The following is a 22,552-nucleotide window of genomic DNA, read 5'->3' as shown; positions in this document are numbered from 1 at the left end:
TCATAAACGTGTGTGCTCTGAGTGCTCTGAGGAATTGTTCGAGATGATACCGGCATCTCGTTTTTACCATCGTACCGCCCGCTACCGAAGTAGAGTTCATCCATACTACCTGGAGCCACTGCGGTCATCCACTGTGCGTTTTCAGGGGTCTTTTTTGCCACGTACCATTCGGCTATGGAATGAGCTTCCCTCCACGGTGTTTCTCGAGCGCTATGACATGTCCTTCTTCAAATGAGGCTTGTGGAGAGTATTAAACGGTAGGCAGCGGTTTGGCTCTGCCCCTGGCATTGCTGAAGTCCATGGGCGACGGTAACCACTCACCACCAGGTGGACCGTACGCTCGTCTGCCTACAAGGGCAAAAAAAAATGACATTGTTCAGAAGATATTATGACTGACAAGATAGAAATACTGGTATATAGTTTTTTGACTGTATCTTCAGCACTAATCAAGCAGCTGATTGTTACATTTGCAGTATTTACTGCACTACCTACTGACGGAATAAAATTGTGTTTTTTCACGGCCACGAATAATCAGTCATCCGTGAGTTGCAATATTAAGCATATTCAGATTATTAAAACAAGAGAAGCCTCGAGTACTGGCTAGTAATATTATCAGTTCCTTTGATTAATTTACGATAGAATTCGCTGTAACCAAATATCTTTGTCGGCTACGTTCTAGTCTTCATAATATTATGAATAGCTTTAATCAGTTACAGGCATCAATCAAAATATAGAGAAAAGTTACAACACCGTTCGCCATATTATCAATTTTAAATGAAAATTAAACTTGTATATAAGTATATAAGTGAGCGCAGAATCTGTGGAACAATAGGTGTTTGAAAATAAATTACAAAAAAGATTTCTAATTAGAAAAATTCCATAAAAAAAATTAAATTAGAAAACAACTTGAAGCGTATATTTTCAGTCCATAGATAGATCAGTTTTCTATTAGAAGAGATCAACTAAACACGTCATCAATGAAGTCGTCGTGGCCTAAAGGATAGGACGTCTAGTGAATTCGTATATAGCGATGCACCGGTGTTCTTGTAGGCAGACGAGCATACGGCCCACCTGATGGTGAGTGGTTACCGTTGCCCATGGACTTCAGCAATGCCAGGGGCAGAGCCAAGCCGCTGCCTACCGCTTAATACTCTCCCCAAGCCTCGTTTGAAGAAGGACATGTCATAGCGCTCGGGAAACACCGTGGAGGGGAGCTCATTCCATAGCCGGATGGTACGTGGCAAAAAAGATCTCTGGAAACGCACTGTGGATGACCGCAGTGGCTCCAGGTAGTACGGATGAACTCTACTCCGATGGCGGGCGGTGCGATGGTAAAAACGAGATGCCGGTATCATCTCGAACAATTCCTCAGAGCACTCCCCATGGAACATACGGTATAAAATACAGAGAGAACCGAAGTCCCTCCGCAGACCCAGAGGTTTCAAACGATCCGTGAGATTGGGATTATCGACAATCCAAACGGCCCTCCTCTGTATGGAGTCAAATGGAAGAAGCTGGTATTTGGGAGCCCCGGCCCAGAGATATACACATCAGTATCTGTATACACATACAGATTACAAATCTTCTTATATTTATAGCACAAATATGACGCAGCTAATATATTTTATCGCTATCTACAGATACAGTCCGATATCGAGAAATTATATGAGCAGATCTGCAAATAACGACAGATCAATCCAATATCGAACTTGAGTAGGTAGATAAAGGGTGCACTGTGAATCACCGTTATAAAAAATAGAACCCGAACCCCCGCTTGTGTTATGGCCGAATATCTGGTTTCTTTGGCTTTCCAGAACGGGATAAGTGTACTGTATGTTTCATGGGGAATGCTCTGAGGAATTGTTTGAGATGATCCCATCATCTCGTTTTTACCATCGCACCGCCCGTCACCGGAGTAGAGTTCATCCATTATATCTGGAGCTACTGCGTTCGTCCACAGTGCGTTTCCAGGTCATTTTTGCCAGGTGATAATTTTTGCCAGGTAGATACCATCCGGCTTTGGAATGAGCTCCCCTCCACTGTATTTCTCGAGCGCTATGACATGTCCTTCTTCAAACGAGGTTTTTGAAGAGTATTAAGCGGTAGGCAGCGGCTTGGCTCAGCCCCTGTCATTGCTGACGTCCATGAGCGACGGTAACCACTTACCATTAGGTGGGCCGTATGCTCGTCTGCCTGATCGGGCAATATAAAAAAAATTAGGCGATATTGGAACAGAATATTTTACTTCCTGTATTGTCCCATCACCTTTACCCTGATAAGAAAACCTAATAAGGAGACGTGATATTTGGAAGCAGACTTAGTTAGGTTGACTAGTGGTCGCTCAATAGTCGAAATTCGACTATAATTAATTGAAATTATAAGTTTCAACTTTATTATTGGTTCTATTGTCAAACTTTACTTTTATAATCACAGATTTCGCCAAGACTAAACTATAGAAAAATTATATTAAAGACAAACAATATTAATCTATTCTCACTTTGACCACAAACTTTAAACAATAAACTAATAGTAGGTATATTTTATGTATGTGTCAAATACATGGTAGTGTGTGTAATATTTTTTTATTGATTTAATGTATTATTAATGCATAATTTTAATAAAATATTGGCATTCTGCACTCCTTCTCTATATTCACTATAAGTGTGGGAAATTTTATATTCCACTGTCCGCGCAATTTTGGTAAAAACGGGTACAAAGTTTTTGCTTCACGCATTATTAAATAGATGACGAAAAATAAATATAGGATTGAATTTCAGTTTTACCTGTAATATACTTTGTCTTCTTTCGACTCCCACCACATGTGGTGTTGTGGCAGATGGAGTGGGATGTACTGCTGGAGTGGTTGCTGCAGGGGAAGTCGGAGAAGTGATATCCACCTTCCTGCATCGGACACCTGAGCCTTCCCAAGCGGCAATAGTGCCACACGATCCTTTATCTCCATTCAGACGCTGCAAGAAACGACGTATCTTTGTCTCAATGAACTAGGTCCATAGTTAGAGCGAATGGATCCGTTGAAAATAATTTGGAAAAAATTAAAAAAAACCTATTGTTTTCATTTTTGGAACGAAGTTCCTTATGGGACGATGCGGAGGGGTACCGGGAAAAAACTTCCGTAACGTAAGATTTTTATTAGTAATGCACACAGTGTGCGACTTAACTTTGTAATAACGTACAAAAAATAATTGTTTTTATCATTCATTGACCACGATCTCAGAGCGTTCGTTTGTGCAATACACTAACTCTTATGCAAACAACCGTGAATGAAGTGTACCACAATAAGTACGCACGTTACCGAATGACCGTGGCTTGTTGCGAAACCTCCAGTTTTATTTTCTTCATACCTCGTATAGAACTTAAAATTAATATCTTTATAATAAGGAACTTCGTTCCTATCCAGTGTCGCGCGACACCACAAATCTTTTTTTTCCTTGTTTCATTTGTATACATTCATTTAGAGGTTTTTAATTTCTGCCACAGAGCCATCCAATATCTTAAAAAAGCCATAACTGAAAAAGAAATCAAAATATTTACCACAAGTTTTAAGGTAAAATTTATATAGTTACCACTGGTATGATCCTCGGCATAGACTCCTGCGCTTTGTTCTTGTTCATCTGGTATTGTTTGTCCAGCACCTTGACGACTACGAACTCTCCGAGTGCGGCGAAGACAAACATCATGCAACCAGCCATCCATAAATCTAAAGCCTGTAATAGTAATTCATTCTAATGGCTACGAGATCACAGTCGTTGTGGTGTTTGCTGTTACACTTGTTGCATGAACATTATGATATAATATAAATTGAGACAAAAATCCCGAGATATAAGATAGAAGTTGGAATTGCAATGTCTGTTAACTGCCCTATAAACTATTGACCCCCTAGCTGATAGTATTATACGTTCACTTGCAAACGCTAATAGCACAGCCAAGACGCTACTACATTATTTATTTAATATAGATTGGAAAAAAGTTTTCCAAAAAATCTAGGGAATAGAATAGTACATAATCTACGCTAATTTCTAGTTTATATATGTTTAAATATATACATACAATGAGCATACAAACTTGTTCATCACACGAATATTTGCCCAATGTGGCAATCGAACTCACTTGATGACCCAAAAATTTACGAACATTTATGAACTAAATATTTCAAAACAAAGCATACCTTTGGCTTTAAAACCATTCGATACAGTAATTAAATGTTTTACTGATCTATTTTTGTTAAATAGAGCGGTAAACCTAATGCAATTTAATTAATTCAAAAGACAACTCAGGAATGGCTTGTAGTGAATGTCTTTAATTAACCTTGGAGCTTGTCAAAACACTATTAGTAGGATGTAAAATAAACCAATAAAAGTCATTTATTCAGTTTGCAACTATTAAATCATTTGGAATTAAAATGAGCTCCTAATTATTTTCAAAATGTCAAACGATCTAAAAAGTTCAATGTTTGTGCATCAAAACTTATTATAAAATTAATTCTGTGTAATACTGCCTTAACCGAGGCTTCTAATATGTAGCCTATACGAATTGATACGACATTCCTGCCTTTGACATGAAAGTTAAATGTTACGAATAATTATCAAATATTTTTCATTTTTCAAATGGCTATGCTACTCATGCTTAAGTTCCACGAAATAATTACCTTCACATAGGCAACTGGAGGAATATCAGCTCTCAATCCAGTAAACATCGTGACCAAAGTCAACATGCAGGTGACCAGTAAGGTAACTCGACCAGGAATAGCATCTAGATCCAGCCAGAAGCTAAACCACGAGAGCATAACTACCAGTGACGATGGCGCGAAGGTCTGGATAAGGTGGTGACCGATTTGACGTTCAAACCTGAAGTACACAACCAGTCTGGAGTAGTTTCCTGAAAAAATAAAAGGTGGATAAATTTAGCAATAAGGACAGATACAGGTCGTTCAAATTCTGCAGGTAGGTACTATTTTTTCCTAATTACATGACTATTAATAGATGTTTGCAAACAAATTCTACAATCAGGGAATTATTAAGCATTCATTTATATCAAAACAAGAAGCGATTTGCATAAACAATACTGTATTTACTACATATTGTATGCTGGTGTATTTCAATTGCATCTGTATGGTTCAACATACTAAATGGTGTACTTGAAATTTCAGATATATTCCGTCAGAATAATTTTCATGTTTATTTCTGATTAGGGATCAGTGTTAAATCAGATTTATTTTCTTTAAATAACACCGAATTTTGCATTAAAACTCCAGCACCCTTAATGATTATTTTATTCATGGAATGTGAAGAAAAGTCAATGCTTAATACTGAAATGGTTTAAATTATATGGAAATCTTAGAAGATCTCGCTATTGGAAAACTACGTCATGCAAATGAGGCATCTGTAGCTATATTTTTTTACGCGACAACATCTTATAATTCGATGGAGCCGGCTGCACGCACGAAAAAACATGACTCATGCGGCGTTACCTCGCTCTGAGGTGTTCCATTTAAGGCTTGAAGTGCAAGCGAGAGCGCGCAACGAGCGACAAAGAGGCACAATCGGCCTCCGCGTTCGGCAGCGTTCGACATCTGTCTCTCTCCTACTTGAGTGAGCGATGCATCCGCGTGGACAGCTGCTATGCAATAATATAGGTACATTTACATGTTTTCGTCCCAATATTTATTTATAAGTCCAATATTTATTTATTAATAATTTTCATTTACCTCCTTCTCTATGTCCATACAAAATATCTATCAAACAAATAAAATTAAAATTTTCTTTTGAAAAATGAAACTATTCCATCAGTATTTTCTTATGACGTTGTCACGTTCAACTATCGTCAGTAAGCCGACTTTACAGACAACCGATTTTTTCCTTCTAATTCGCTGCTAGCATAAAGGGCTACGGCTACGTGCGGACAGGTAGGTGAACTCATGGCCACATTCTGAGAGAATTTGCTAACACTAGCCCTAGCAGTGCTTCGCAGAATCTACCGCCGGATTGGAATCGTGCGACCCCCTAAGAAGATCCGACGAGAAACTCAATAGGCTGTGTCTATTGGAGTAGCTGTAAGTACGATAAGGCTTAAAACGAGGCTCTTTAATATTGTAATTTGTGAAGTTTGTGGGTATAATATAATTACTTTACAGTTCTTTCGCGCGTTTATTATTTACATTTAATTATTTTCGACGGTTTGAATACTTTAGAGTTATAGTTATCACGGATAAGCTAACAGCTTATTCTTGGCTTGTATTTAGATACATTCCATCTGACACCGTCCGATTACTGACGAGAACGTATTCTTCCAGCGGCCAGATAAGAAATATTAAAAGTGCCTATTTCTGCCGCGAAGCAGTAATGCGTTTCGGTTTGAAGGGCGGGGAAGCCGTTGTAACTATACTGAGACCTTAGAACTTATGTCTCAAGGGGGGTGGCGCATTTACGTTGTAGATGTCTATGGGCTCCAGTAACCGCTTAACACCAGGTGGACTGTAAGCTCGTCCACCCATCTAAGCAATAAAAAAAAGAAGTATTTTCTTTGGTTTTTAACAATTATTGCCAACGCTTCGAATACTTAACAGATTCCGATTGTGTCAACTACCGTCGATTCGTCAATAAAAATTGTTTTTAGACTTATATGTTTCGTTGAACACAAAATAAACTAATAGTAAGTATATTCAGATCTTGCAGATTGTTTGGCTTATAATTTCATCTTCACGATAAGAATATACCTGGGGTAATATTACATTTAAGCGCCAAATATCTTCTCTATTAAAATTATGGTATATTTTTATATTTTTTTCAACGGCTTCCCGTGCGTGGAATTAACTCGCTTTTATCGAGTATTTAGATTTTGTCAAATCTGATCAGAAAGTTGATACCACTATCCAAAGAATGTTGACAAACTGCACACTTATGAATCTGGCTATTCACCATCCAGCCCATACTTATACTAAACTTTATAAATGTTAAAATATGTCGTGATATTTTTACCTTTAAACTTTAAAAATTACTTTAAAAATTTAAAACTTTCAAAATAACTATCCTTATAGCAAATAAATTTTATACTAATACCAATATTTTTTTAAGTAGATTTATAATGACCGTCAAACCAAAATAAAGAAAGAAAAATACTACATCAGAAAGCGAAACGATTTTGTCTGAATTTTATGGATTCGAATTAGCCGTGCTGTCTAAAACAGAATTTATACCATGACAGAGTTCAAAAAACACGCCATTAGAGCTAATAGAGCACGTTTCGTGCTATAAATAATATTTCTATTTGCAATTCTTAGCAAGAAATATAATATTTTTGAAGTTTTTTCAGTTAACTCAACGTCTGGATACACCTGAGTCGACAAAAAGAAAACATACATCTCATACAAGACTTTGTGTATTTTTCAAATTTTTTAATTTTTTTTTTTAATTTATTGCTTAGATGGATGGACGAGCTCACAGCCCACCTGATGTTAAGTGGTTACTGGAGCCCATAGACATCTACAACGTAAATGCGCCACCCACCTCAAAATGCAATGACTATTTTGCTAAAGATCGAACTAAGCCTGACTGATCTTTAAAAATAGCTTATTTGTGATAAATATGATTAAGATATTATTATGTAGAGGAGAATCGATATATTGAAAATTAATTAAAATTAGTCTTTAGATTTTTGTAAATGCTGATTAATATGGTTGGCTCGATTTACTGCTAAGGTCAAAACTTAAATAGCGTTCGCGTAACCATCGCAATTCCACCATTATTAATAACACTTTTTAGATTATTTTTATGTATAAAAAAATCACTTATGTTTTGTACATCAGTAAAAAACATAAGTTTGAGAAACGCTATTTTGAAGTTTAAATATAGGCATGTTGAGAACACCCTTCTGAAAAACGAAGGAAATTTGTGCATAAATAGAGAATATTGCATACATAATATCTATAATTTTTAAAAAATCTCGAAACACGTCCTTGCCTTTCAGATCCGCTAATCTTATCATTCAGTCTTATCTTAGCCTTCAGCTATAGTACTAGGAGCAGGCTTAGGGACCTCGGTAACCGTACTCGTCGAGCTCGGCAAGGACTTCGACGTGCAACCTAACTCATACGTCAGTGCGCTGAGTTTCTCGCGGAATCTTCTCAGCGGGTAGCGATGCCGACTCAGTAATAGATTCATTCGCGAAGCAGCTGCTCTCGAGTTGTTAGGTCTCCTTTGGAGGCACTCAGGTAGTTGTTAGCAAATCCCACCCCTCCTGGCTGAGCCTTTGCTCGCCCATTTGTCCTGGTAAAACTGGAAAGGCATTAGAGCCACCAGCAATTCTTCCTTCCAAAAAAAGTTTTCGATAACAACAACAAAGATTAAAAATATTTTTAAATTCAGTGGCACACCTATGGTTGTTGAGTTTACTCTTTGCTAGGGATAGTGTTAGCAAAGGCTGAGAGTCCCGTGCGTTCGCCTACACGTCCGGTGAAGCTAGAATAACTTCTCGAGGATACTAGCATACTTAGGTAAGCAAAAAATATATATGAGATTATGATTTAAAGTCCTTTAAAGTTCTTTATTTATTTAAAGCTGATTTATTTAAAGTTCTTTATAATTTACAGTATGAGGCTTTTTAAGGCAATAGCAAAAAGGTTAGTCGACATAATAGGTGATCCAAGAGCTGGCAGCTACCTCGGACAAAGAATTAGTCTAGCTATTATTCAAAATGGGAACGCTGCTAGTGTCTTCGGAACCTTGCCTAAAGGGACTCCTTTTAATAATATATTTTATTTATTATAGTAATATTTTTTTTTTTAAGATTTTTAGTTTTAAGTTCATTGTTAGAGTTGATCGTATCATTTAAAGTCTGTTCAGCATGTCACACGAATATCATATCAACACGGAATTAAATATGTAAATTTTTTGAGACTATTATACACAGAAGGCAGAAGCGTAAGAAGATACATAGAAATAGAGAATAAAAAGTTGTAGCAGAATTTATTAAAAATATTGAAAATCAAATATGCAGAACATTGAATTCCAAGTCTGAATTCTGATCAGTCTCGTGACGCTTTTGAAATATTCAAAATAGGCTTAATGACGTTTGACCTCAGCGGGCAACGCTTACGTTTTGTAAGATCGTTTCGCATCTTAATTTCTCCCGTTACATTCAAATTACAAACTACACAATACATTATTAAATGATAATAAAAATACATGTGTCACCCGCATAATTTTATATTGGAAGGTAGTCATAACTTTTATTTATTTATTTTTTATTGCATAGAGGACGGAGGAGCTCACGTCCCACCTGGTGTTAAATGGTTACCGGAGCCCATAGATATTTACAAAGTAAATGCCGCCACCCACCTTGCGATATGCAGTTCTAAGGTCTCAGTACAGTACAACGGCTGCCCCACCCTTCCAACCGAAACGCATTACTTCCCTTCAACTTACACACCCTTCAAAGGAATAAAAAAATCGGTTGTCTGTAAAGTCGGTTTACTGACGATAGTTGAACGTGACAACGTCGAAAATGGAATGGTTTCATTTTTCAATTATCGCAATTATCGTTGCTATAAACAATTGGTGTCAATTTCAAACATTCACTTTTCACTGAACTTCATACTTGACGAAAACATGTAAATGTATTATTGTATAGCAGCTGTCCACGCGGATGCATCGCTCACTCAAGTAGGAGAGAGATAGATGTCGAACGCTGCCGAACGTGGAGGCCGATTGTGCCTCTTTGTCGCTCATTGCGCGCTCTCGCTTGCACTTCAAGCCTTAAATGGAACGCCTCAATGTGTCATGTTTTTTCGAGCGTGCAGCCGGCTCCATCAAATTATAAGACGTTGTCACGTCAAAAAAATACACTGTGCATCTCCAAGGATCTTTTCTGTCACGTACCATCCGGCTTTGAAATAAACTTCCCTCCTTGATGTTGCGTATTATGACATGTCTTTCTTCAAACGAAGTTTGCGGAAAACTCTCAACGGTAGGCAGCGGCTTGACTTTGCTCCTGACATTACTGACGTCCATCACGTGGGCTCATCTACTCACAAAGCCAATTAAAAAAACAATATTCGTGATCTTCGCTAGCAGATCGGTCTACCGTACCCAAATGTGTCCTTCGCAATTGATTACACGTGGTAACATTTATTTACTAAGAATGACTATTAAATTATACTGATCTTTCCAACCTATCCCCCTAGGTGGGGTCGGCACAGCGATTTTTTATATTCCATTCTCTTCTATCAAGCGTCATCTCAACACTCACTCATCTCTCTCTTGTATCGTCATTCACACACTGCATCCATGTCTTCATGCGTCGACCTCTTCCTTCCTCTACCTTGCGCTACCATTTCCCTACATCTCCTAGTCACATGTATCTTCTCTCTGCGCATCACATGTCCATACCACGCTAACCGTCCGCTCTTTAATTTGTTAATTATTATTAACCGAGCTATTTTCATACTTCATCTGATACACTCATTCCTTATCTTGTCCATTCTCCTTATCTTGTCTATTCATATTAAATTATAATGATACTGAATTTAATTTCTATAAATGTATTGAATTATATTGATATTGGGTTCCATTTCTACGTTAACACGAATATATTTTATATAGGGTTATGCGATTTTTTGACAAGGGTTCGTATCTTTTTCGTGACGGATAATGACAACATTGATAATACGGATAAGTGTCAAAAAGATAATTTCATTAAACTTGTTCGATCTTTATAATAAAAATACTAGTTATTTTTTCTCTTAGAACATACCGGTCTTGATAACGTTTAGATTGAATTAAGTTTGACGTTGAAAAGGGACGAACAAATCTAGACACGTACAAAATATTACAAATAGTTTTAAGTTTCTATATCTTAACGGTAACTTGCTTAGTAGGCAGATATGTAAGGAGGCCACATTTCCTGTACCTGACATTATCATTGTCGAAAGAGAGCGCTGATTATTTTCCAACAGATGTAACACGTGCCGTAAGACGTAGCGTGGGTAGGCCCCCCCCAAGGTGGATTAACAACCTATTGAGGGTCGAGGGGATCTGTTGGATGCAAGTAGCGCAGGAGTGGTCGTTATGGCGAGGGCTGGGGGAGACCTATATCCAGCAATGGACGCTTGTGGGCTGATAGAGAGACGAAACGCGTCAGTCCCTGCTCGTAATAGAAACATGGAATCTCACCGTCCTTATCTATCATGTATCCGTTGGTCTCTTCTAGCCGCAACGGTTGCCCGATGTGGTACTGCAGCAGTTTCAGTTCAGGATTTATGGTGACCCCTGCTTCGCTCCAACGGAACCTCACTTTCTGATTGCTATATGAGACTGTGAGAATAATGGGGTTCAACAAACGCTAAACATGTTGTTTTTTTTTTGCCCTCGTAGGCAGACGAGCATACGGCCCGCCTGATGGTTAGTGGTTACCGTCGACAATGGACTTCAGCAATACCAGGGGCCGAGCCAAACCGCTGCCTACCGTACATGATAATAAATGAAATCTGTACTAATATATAAATCGACAGTGGTGTTTACGGATGTTCCGTTATAACTACTAAACCATGCATCCCATTGACTTGAAACTTGGTATCCATGTAGGAAATACATATACTTAATGGATAGGCTAATATTTATATGAGTGTTGGACTCCCTAATAATAATGACAATAAATAATAATGTTAATTTTAAATGCCCAGCGAAGCGGGCGAGTTCCGCTAGTATATGTATAAAAATATAATCTATCTATCATGTATATTATGTTGATGTATCACTTACAGCTCTCTATGTAGATAGGACACGACTGTATGTCCATGGGATAAAGTTGAAATTCCATTTGGCACGCGATGATGGCGTGCATCCGAGCTGAATATCGAACGGTCTGATTCCTGTACAGCGTCACTGATGAAAACTTATGAGTCAGTTCGGCGATTTCTGTTAAAGAAAATATTAATATGAAATCTATGTATATAAGGGAGAATGTATGTGTGTTTGTATGCTCACCTAAAACTCGAGAACTGTTAGCTCAATTGATATGAATTTTCGCAAACATATAAAAGGCGACATTACCACTCCGGTGGCATTGATTTTAATCTTTTGAACCAGACCTTTTCACTTTTCACTGGTGATAGGTGAACCTTTTCACTGGTGGTAGGACCTCTTGTGAGTCCGCACGGGTAGGTACCACCACCCCGCCTATTTCCGCCGTGAAGCAGTAATGCGTTTCGGTTCGAAGGGTGGGGTAGCCGTTGTAACTATACTGAGACCTTAGAACTTATATCTCGAGGTGGGTGGCGCATTTACGTTGTAGATGTCTATGGGCTCCAGTAACCACTTAACACCAGGTGGGCTGTGAGCTCGTCCATCCATCTAAGCAATAAAAAAAAAAAAAAGGTCGAATTGATATGAAATTTATATAATAATATCAACGCTTGAAAGGCAAACGTGACTAAGCGACAATAACTGCTTTATACATAAATGATAACCAATAACCATATTCGATGCGCAAAAAATATATATTTCCAGGTCCATTACAATCATTTCAATCCTACAGCTAGATTCATTAAAATATAATTTTTTTCAGGTATTTCAACTTTAAATTAGTCTACTGTAAAGTTCACGCATTGTCGCTTAGTCTCGTTTGCCTTTCAAGCGTCGATATATAAAAGAACATGTAAATATAATATGTATGCATGTATGTCCACCTAAAGTTATCTTACGTAATTAGCTTTCTGAATCGTCTTATGGTTTCTGTGTGGTAATACAAAATTGCTTTTCGTTGCGGGCGAAGCCGCAAGTGTAGCTAGTTTATTATAAATTTAGTAATGCGTTTCGGTTCGAAGGGTGGGGTAGCCGTTGTAACTATATTGAGGCCTTAGAACTTATATCTCGAAGTGGGTGGCGCGTTTACGTTGTAGATGTCTATGGGCTCCAGTGACCACTTAACACCAGGTGGGCTGTGAGCTCGTCCACCCATGTAAGCAATAAAAAAAATATATATATATATATATTATATTATACATATTGTATATCCGATCCGATGGTATTGCTCGCGGATGTAACACTTCCTATGTTTGAAAATTGCACGAGCACCAATATACTCTGGTTGTATGACAGTCGTTATTTAATAAAATCGAGACTTTATTTTAAGATAGATAGTAGCACCCAAGTTGTGATGCCCAGGGGCTACGACTTAATATTAATAAAACGCGGTAAAGATTGACTTTAGACTGACATTTATTCGAGTACGTAACATAGACTCAGTGCAATCAGAGCCAATAGTAGAGTGGCGCTAGTTTTATTTCAATGTCATATAAAACAATATTTTAACAAATATAAGGTTAACCCTTAAAATTAATAGCCCATCTCTCAGAATAATATTACGATATAGCTTAACCAGCGATAAATATAGTTGATGAATAGAGACTAATCGCTTCTAAGAAACTTCGAATAGAAAATTGATGAAGTGAAACTTCGCCTGAAACTAACATTAAGTTCCAACAAAACAAAACAACGAAAAATATCAATTAATTAACCTATCACTTCGATCTGAAGTGGTGACGAACGGTTTCAAATCCGGACTGTTCTAAAAATACTTAAAAGATAAGAATTTCGATAATTGATTAATAAATTTAATAAGATGTAAATTTATTTAAGAGCTTTTTTTTTATTATCGCTTAGATGGGTGAACGAGCTTACGGCTCGTGTAGTAAAAACCAAACCCGAAAAATTATAATTATAATTACTGGTGGTAGGACCTCATGTGAGTCCGCGCGGGTAGGTACCACCACCCTGCCTATTTCTGCCGTGAAGCAGTAATACGTTTCGGTTTGAAGGGTGGGGCAGCCGTTGTAACTATACTGGAGACCTTAGAACTAGTATCTCAAGGTGGATGGCACATTTACGTTATAGATGTCTATGATATCCAGTAACCACTTAACACCAGGTGGGCTGTGAGCTCGTCCACCCATCTAAGTATTTAAAAAGAAATCCTGGTGTTAAGTGGTTACCGAAGCCCGCAGACATCTACAACGTAAATGCCGCCATCCAACTTGAGAAATGAATTCTAAGTTTCATTTTTAAGGTATAACGCCGCTACACCGCCCTTCAAAAAGAAAAACTTAACTGCTTAACGACAGAAATAGGCAGGGTGGTGGTACACCGGTACAGTCGCATCAATCGATACGAATGCACTAGTAGTCTTATATGCTACAAGAAGTGTTATTTTATTTAAAAAAATAAAACAACGTCAAATATCGTTGACATTTTGGTTAGAGACTCGAGCGGAGCCGGAACGGGCCGCTAGTTATAAATATTTTATGAACAGATATTAGTAGAACGGTCATTTTGATAATATCCTGAAAAGCACCCCACGCTTTTTTTACAATAAAATTTTTTTTTTCTTACACTATTTTTAATTCAAATTTATTTTCTATTTTATATTGGATTTTCTATAAAAGCGTATTTTGTTAGTTTCTTTAAACTATTATTTTATAAAAACAATATAGCATGAGTCCAATACGCGCCCTGAAGGCTCTGATTCAATTAAAAGCTGTATATTCAGCTGCCCAACCATTAATGACTAATGTTATTCATATTATGTGCGTGGGCTTCCAAAACATAGACGCTCAACACAAAGTAAATACATACTATTTATTTACTTTGTGTTGTATTTGTGTGTGTATTTATAAACGGCCGTCTGGTGTAGTGGTAGGTGACATGGTCACTACACAAGGGGGTCGCGGGTTCGAATCCCGCCAAGGAAAGATATTTGTATGATAAATATAAATGTCTTTTCCAGGGTTATGGATGTATATTAAATATATGTATGTGTATAATAAAATTCTTTCATTTATTTCCGTTATCTGGTACCTGTAACACAAGTTCTTTACGAACTTATCACGGGACCAGTTAACGTGGCGTGATTGTTAGTAAATATTTATTATTATTATTAATTAAAAAATTCCAGTTTCAATAATTACATTTCCAGTGAATACTATTGAAAGTTTTAATTTTATTAATGTTATCTTTGCCTGTATGGACGGACGGATAGAAAGAAAAACAACTACATTGTAATAAAAATTGTTTTTTTTAAATCGGGATAATAGTATTTTTTAGCCATAATACATATTTTACTTTAACATTTACCTGCAAATGAATGTTTGTATTTCACAAAAATGTTTTTTTTTTTACATCAGAAAAGTACGAATCAGTAACTTTCAGACGTTTTCCTTTATTCTAGTTATAAGACCTCCCTTGACAGCTTTTACGAATCAAATTTTTTTTTAATTGCTTATATGGGTGGACGAGCTCACAGCCCACCTGGTGTTAAGTGGCACTGGAGCCCATAGACATCTACAACGTAAATGCGCCACCCACCTTGAGATATAAGTTCTAAGATCTCAGTATAGTTACAACGGCTGCCCCACTCTTTAAACCGAAACGCATTACTGCTTCACGGCAGAAATAGGCGGGGTGGTGGTATCTACCCGTGCGGACTCACAAGAGGTCCTACCACCGGTAAAGTAAGTCAACGGGAAGTGCCCTATTGAATTTTATTAGTGACTAGCGACCCGCCCTCGCTTCGCTTCGGAAACATTACATTTTATTATTAATAGCAGAGTCCCGCGACGTTACCCGCGTTTATTTTCGTACCGTGGGCGACGCCGCGGGGCGAAGCTAGTCTAAAAAAAAGTAGCCTAAGTTACTCTTTAGATCATCAGCTATCTATCAGTGAAAATCTCGTCAAAATTGGTCCAGCCGTTCCAGAGATTAGCCGGAATAAACAGACAGACAGACAGACAAAAATTTAAAAAAATGATATTTTGGTGTATGTACCGTATATATATTCATATGCACGTAGTAAAAAGCGGTTATTTCAATGTTACAAACAGACACTCCAATTTTATTGATATGTATAGATAAAATTTGTCTATATATCTATTTCGATTATCTTGACTGAGACGCTTGAGATTGGCTATGACTTCATTCCGCCGTGGAGATCACAATTTGATACTAATTTCGCTAAAAACGAACGCAAAGGGCTCCAAAAGGTTTCCGCGGTTTTTTTTTTCAGTATTATAATAGCTTTTTTTAGTATTAGAATTGTGAGTCCGCATAGGTAGATACCACCGTCCCACCTATTTCTGCCGTGAAGCAGTAATGCGTTTCGGTTTGAAGGGTGGGCCGTAAAGCCGTTGTACCGTAAAACTGAGACCTTAGAACTCATGTCTCGAGGTGGGTGCCGGCATTTAGGTTGTAGATGTCTATGGGCTCCGGTTACACGTAACACCAGGTGGGCCGTGAGCTCGTTTAACAATCTAAACTGTAAAAAAAAAACATAAACATGAAAGAGTTATAAAAATAGATAAGATTTTAAGTATCATGTTGTAGATCAGCTAACTACAAGTAACAATTTAAAGTTGGAATAATAAAACAGAAAAAGCCAAAAATTTTACAAAACGTGAAATAAAGCAATAAATAACAGTGACGCGACATTTTTGTACCAGTAAAATTTCAAAGCACTCTCATTTATATATGTAAAGTGTAAATTTTTAAGCGGTGTATAAGCAGATTCCACACTATCGTGTTTAAAAATTTATGTGCCCGTAATCTGAGCGTTGAAATTTTACCGGGCGTCCGTTGGCGATAGTGTAATGCTCCACCTAAAACCAAAAACGAATTACGTTAAATAGACATGCCCAATTGCTAAATTGCATTATAACCGATTCCGGGAATAAAAATACGGAATAAGTATAATATCAGAGGAAGTGTGAAAGTAGCCCCGGCAATTAACAAATTAAAGAGCGGACGGTTAGCGTGGTATGGACAGGTGATGCACAGAGAGAGGATACATGTGTCTAGGAGATGTATGGAAATGGTAGTGCAAGGTAGAGGGGGAAGAAGTCAACCGAAGAAGACATGGATGGGTGTGTGAATGACGATATGAGAGAGAGATGAGTGAGTGTTGAGATGACGGCTGATAGGAGAGAATGGAAAAGAAAAATTAGCTGTGCCGATCCCACCTAGTGGGATAAGGTAAAGAAAATGAAGAAATAGAACCGATTCCGGTTTTGTTTTCGCTTATTGATTTCGTTTGTGATTCATATAGTGTTTAATAAAATTAGTATGTTAATATTACTAGAGGTCCAGCAGTAGTCGAAATTCGACTATAATTAATTGGAATTGTAAGTTTGTACACTATTATGATTGTATTTTATACTTCTATAATCACAAATTTCGCTAAGACTACACTATAAAAAATATTAACAAAGACAAACAAAATTTAATCTATTCTCAATTTGACCACAAACGTCAAGAACAAAAGTTTGACAATAAATAGTATGCATGCGTGTGTGCGTCAAATACATGGTATGTAGTGTGTGTAATGTTTTCTTTACTGATTTAATTTATCTTTCATGCATTATTTAAAAAAAATATTAGCATTGTGCACTTCTTCTCTATATTCTCTATAAGTGTGGAAAATTTCATATTCCTCCGTCCACGCAATTTTCGTAAAAAGAGATACAAAGTTTTTGCTTCACGTATTAATATATATTATATAGTAACAGAATGACGCTTATATTAACTAAATCACACAGCACATCTTTTTGGATTAGGAATCGGCAGCATAGTCGAAACAAATCGCACCTGTTCCACACTAAATTTTTTAATATTTTTGACGTGTTATCGCCATAGAAATCGATGAACACCGGCTGCGCGCACTAAAAAGTGTCACGTTCTACCTAAGGCTGTATTGTGTTATACAAAATAATGATAATTCAGTGATAATCATTCAATTTCAATTTATAAAAGTATGCGATTTTTCATCAATGTTACTCTATGTCGTTATCACGTCCGTAAACCGATTTTACAGAAAGCAAGTTTTTTGTGTAATCAGAATATTTATATGAGATTATGTAAACTCACTGAATGTACTAGCTATTTAAGAAGTATTATAAGTATTTTATAAGATAAAATACGCCAAAACATGAACGCTTTCAATACAGTCGACAGCTTTTCATAAATATACATTTATTTTTATCGCCTGTAAGAGTTACTAAAATAAGTATATTAATTAAAAAAAAAAAAAAAGACTACAAACCATTTAGGAAGTAGATACCTAAACATTTTGTTTAAGGTATCGAAATTATATCTTTCAATGACGAAATTTTGATGCATAGTTTATTTGGCTTGCCGCATAAGCTAATAGAGTAGTTTTTTAATTTTATTGTTATTGCTTAGATGGGTAGACGAGCTCACAACCCACCTGGTGTTAAGTGATTACTGGAGCCCATAGACATTTACAACGTAAATGTGCCATCCACCTTGATATATAAGTTCTAAGGTCTCAGTATAGTTACAGAGTTTAGTCGTGAACATTTTTAAGTTAGTATTTCACTAGAATAGTTGGTACCAGCCAGTCACGTGAAAAGGAAGCCACCTGACTACGTCGGAAATTTGGCGCTACTGCTCGACCTCCCCCGTCGGAGACCTAGAGGCAGACTCAAGGCAAGGTGGAGGGACGTAGTGCTGAAGGACAAGAGAGAATGCAATGTTGCTGACGAGGATGTCGAAGACAGAGCGAAGTGGAGAAGTAAAGTTAGGAAAGCTGACCCCACCACCATGTGGGATAAATAGCTGGGAAGAGAGAGAGCTGCTTAGAGGGTACCAGCCTGCGGGATGCGAACACCGTTGCGTCGCTAGATACGAATACACCGGTCGTCTTATCTTTTACGCCACGACAACTTCAGTTTCCAGATATATGTCAAACATCATCAAAAGAAAAAGGCTATATTAAGTTTTACATGAAAAGCTTCCATCTACTTTAATGCTTAGAAGAATGAGTGAAATTGAAGAATACTTCTGAACAATAATTAGAAAAATCGTACCATTGGATACCGATCCGCTGGGATTCGTCAAAGCGACCCAGAAATTGAGCCCTTTAAGTAACCGTTTTAGCCGTTAGTGTACATTGAGAAACAAGAAATTATGATAACCCACAGAATTTGCGAGGTTCTCAGACAAGATGGTGAAGGGTTAATATTAATGACTAGTCTAGTTGTAAATTTAATAGGGTGTGCCTTAACTATCGCTGATGAGTTTTCATCGCGACATTCTTTCACGTCTAGACAACTAAATTATAGTTGCTCGGTTAGACAACTTTAATTAGTGCTTTCTCGAAGAATACGTGCAGTAAACAACTTGAATTGTTTACTTTGGTAGTCAGTCTAGACTTGTCATTTGCGAAATTTCGCTCACGCATCAACTTATTATGTGCAGTTGAATAACATTATCATAGATAATAACAATAGCATTGTGCTTGGTCGGTTTGACGCAATTGAGTTTTGTGTTCTAACAAATACATACACAAAACTTGTAACAGCTAAATAATTTTTAGTTAAAATCATTTATTATTATATAGACCGTATCTCAATTGAATTGGCCATTTATAAAACTAACATTGATAGCTGTTTTGCTAAAATTAGCTCTTATGTTTTGTAGTGCTAAAGCATACAAGCCTAAAATTTTAATGATCCTTTCAATATATTTTTAAATTAAAATGAGAATTACCGGTCACTTTTGAGTTCAAGAAATAAGGATCGGGATGCCACAGATTGTCGAAGAATTCTGGAGGCAGGGTGACGTGGTCGTCTCCCTCTTCAAATATATCTTCGGGCAGCTGCAGCCGACTCTCGCTCCAAGTCTGTCTTATGAACATATCCACACTGAAAAAGAACATTATGCTAACATTTATTTAGACTGTCCACAAATTTACAACACAAAATTCTAAGAAGTAATTGAAATACTTATTTTATATAAGCTTCGCAAACAAAGGAAAATTATGGAACTAGTAATAAGCTACTTAGGTATTAGAGCAAGCGCTATAATTGTAATTAAATAATTAATCAATGAGCGTACCCGAAATTTATTGTAAGACCATTTTGAAATTCAAATTTATTTTGAACATAATTGAAATCCTCGAAAGACCAATTCGAAGATTTGAAAATATAAATAGTTCTGGATATAACAATTGTAATTTACGTTTAAGACTTAAGTTAAAAAATTCAACCAGCATCTCTGTTAATACACCAATTACCTATCTAGTAATTAGAATTCTTCGTTAGCTTACTTCGTATATAAAACCAGATTCCCTAAATTTTGAACTAAATCTTGTCAGCTGTGAAACTGCATTCGATATCGGTAGTAAATTCGAGTTTCTACCGTGTAGCAATATGGGTTCGCTCTTCCCATCCGAGCACTCAAGTTTGGCTATTTGTTTCGGTAAAGCAGAAAAAGCCCGGCCAACACTTACTTCTGTCCAACAAATAATCATACTCCAAACTAGTATAGATGGTTAAATGTCGGTCCAATTGATTCAGAATTTCAAAATCAAATTTTAAAGTGAACGGTTGTTTGTAACATTATGTCCACGGGCCTCAGCGTCTGCGCCAGCAATTCAGCCAATATTCCAATTAAAAGAATTCTATTTAAAATGTATTTTAAAATATGTGTAATTGAAATAAAAACTTTAAATATTAAACGAAATCTAGGAGACCGTAGCCCCTAATCATTATAGTAATCTGATCTGCCAAACGTCTAGTTTATATTGAAGTTCAAAGCTATCACGAAATTTTCCAGACTTCTAACTGCAAATAATTTTGTTTATCTTGCTCAACTATCTTAATTTATTTTTTTATAAAACATAAGTAAAAAACGTTTTTATTCAATGGTCAAAATATATTTTGACTGAAATTTGAATGAAATTTTGGCTGAAAGAGTAATCCAGCGGGATGGGATTTTCGTCATGAATAGGCAGCACTTCTTCCTGCCGGTGGAAATATGTATATTTTTTGTACTGGAAAAAATCACCGGATTCCCACCGGCCGGCGGGTATGTGGGAGTTTATCCTCACCAAAATCTCCTGCCACTCACAGCCGCCGCCCGGACCGGGCCGGAGCCCAGTCGGGGTCATTGAGATGGCGGGACAAGGTCAACGCAGAGCATATTACATCCATCCTGCTGTCCCCCAAACATCGGATGGCAGTCGTCGGGGACACGACCACCGGTTCTCTCGGTCGACGGGCCCGAAGCTCGTCTTGATGACGCCGAGCTGCACTTTCCGCCCCAAGCCTGGGTCCCTCCCCACACAAAGCGGGTGGAACCCGAAGCTCTTAGGGGTCCGGTCCCGATCCCCTGCTCGGCGGCGGCCGATTTCTGCGTAGTGAAGAGAGCTTTTCCTCACTCGCCCCGCCGCCGCACCACTTCGTTATGCGAGGTAGGGCACTCGCCGAAGTTGAGCATAGCCTTCCAGGACTCGTCGCCGTCAAACATTGACGCCACAACGCCAGGCAGTGACAAGTCTACTTCTATCTTTGCGACCAGGACACGGCGCTGAACCTCCCAAGCGGGGCAGAGCATAGCGACTATATACTCCACCGTGCTCATGTCCAATGGTGGCATCTCGACGTCAGCTCAGTTCCTATCCGGTGCAGGTACTTCCCGAAGCATTCATGCCCGGTCAGCACCTGCACCATATGAAAGGGGAAAATGTATCTAACACAATGTGTTCACTACTACCGTCACAATACGAGATCAACATTGTGTAATGATAATAAAACCCGCAAAATTTATAAAACAATTATTTCATAGATAACCGAACGAATTTATGGCCCACCTGATATAAAGTGGTACTCGACTAGGCCGCAGATATACTTTTATTAAAAAATTCCACGTACCGGAAATCCATATCTTCGACATTGATAGAGTTCACATCAACAACATATATACTGAACTCCACGATGACAGGCTGCCCCTTCCGAGCTGGAGGTCGCATCTCTGCAACGATTTAATTTTTTAAATTAATTATAAAATCTCAAATCTTTATTACTATTTTAATCAACAAACATAACATTTATAATCTTAAGAAGTACTTGAACTTTTGAACAATGACGTCACTGTTCAGAGGTGCCGTAATCGCCATATTCTATGAATACCCACCACATACTTCACTTAAGCTTATTAGTAATAAAAAACATGGCTATCCAACTTCAATTATTTCAGTTTCAAGTATTCGCAAGGAAAATTTTATGACTAACCTTTCAAAATATTTTTAAATTTCCGCAATATCTTTTCGTCTCTCACCACGAGTATATCTATATATAGGTATTTGAAAAAAATTCTTCTCTTTCTTTTTAGTTGAATTTTTGGTAAAAAAAATATATTGTATCATAAGCGTTTGTTGGCCACTCAGAATTTGGCGACGTACAGCTTATTTCCTTCGGCGTTATATAGTGCGATCCAAAAATCTTTATTACGTAGTATATTGTATTAAATTGTTTTCTGAGTTGAACGGCTCATAATAAGTATGGCAGCAGTTATTTTGCAAGATAAATTAGCAAGATACTTGCAATTAGCAATTTGCACGTAGCAATTATGGCAACATCAAACACAAGCCGAAGAAGATTTAAAATTTGTTACAAATGTTCACGATTGATTTCCACGGTGAAGGAATAACATCGTGTAATAAAAGTGAAACCCGCAAAATTATAATTTGC

At 37.4% G+C, this 22,552-nt stretch overlaps 1 protein-coding gene across 3 annotated transcripts in view; it reads right to left on the bottom strand.

Moving 5' to 3' along the window:
- Window positions 1-22,552, bottom strand: part of alka (glycine receptor subunit alpha alkaliphile) — a 69,674-nt gene that overhangs the window by 5,097 nt on the left and 42,025 nt on the right. Inside the window, exons 4-11 of one of the 3 annotated variants that reach the window (XM_028175713.2) lie at window positions 21,734-21,833; window positions 19,569-19,723; window positions 16,628-16,660; window positions 11,775-11,930; window positions 11,187-11,327; window positions 4,667-4,896; window positions 3,585-3,725; window positions 2,784-2,987 (exon numbers count right to left, since the gene is read on the bottom strand). In XM_028175713.2, the coding sequence (XP_028031514.2) occupies window positions 2,784-2,987; window positions 3,585-3,725; window positions 4,667-4,896; window positions 11,187-11,327; window positions 11,775-11,930; window positions 16,628-16,660; window positions 19,569-19,723; window positions 21,734-21,833 (1,160 nt within the window). The remainder of the gene's footprint in view (window positions 1-2,783; window positions 2,988-3,584; window positions 3,726-4,666; window positions 4,897-11,186; window positions 11,328-11,774; window positions 11,931-16,627; window positions 16,661-19,568; window positions 19,724-21,733; window positions 21,834-22,552) is intronic. The other 2 variants (XM_028175714.2, XM_089732202.1) reach the window with 2 other exon arrangements.

The sequence above is a fragment of the Bombyx mandarina genome, chromosome 13 (genome assembly GCF_030267445.1).
Source record: "Bombyx mandarina strain Sakado chromosome 13, ASM3026744v2".
In the NCBI taxonomy this organism is placed as follows: Eukaryota; Metazoa; Arthropoda; class Insecta; order Lepidoptera; family Bombycidae; genus Bombyx; species Bombyx mandarina.
This window is presented reverse-complemented; position numbering and strand designations above follow the sequence as displayed.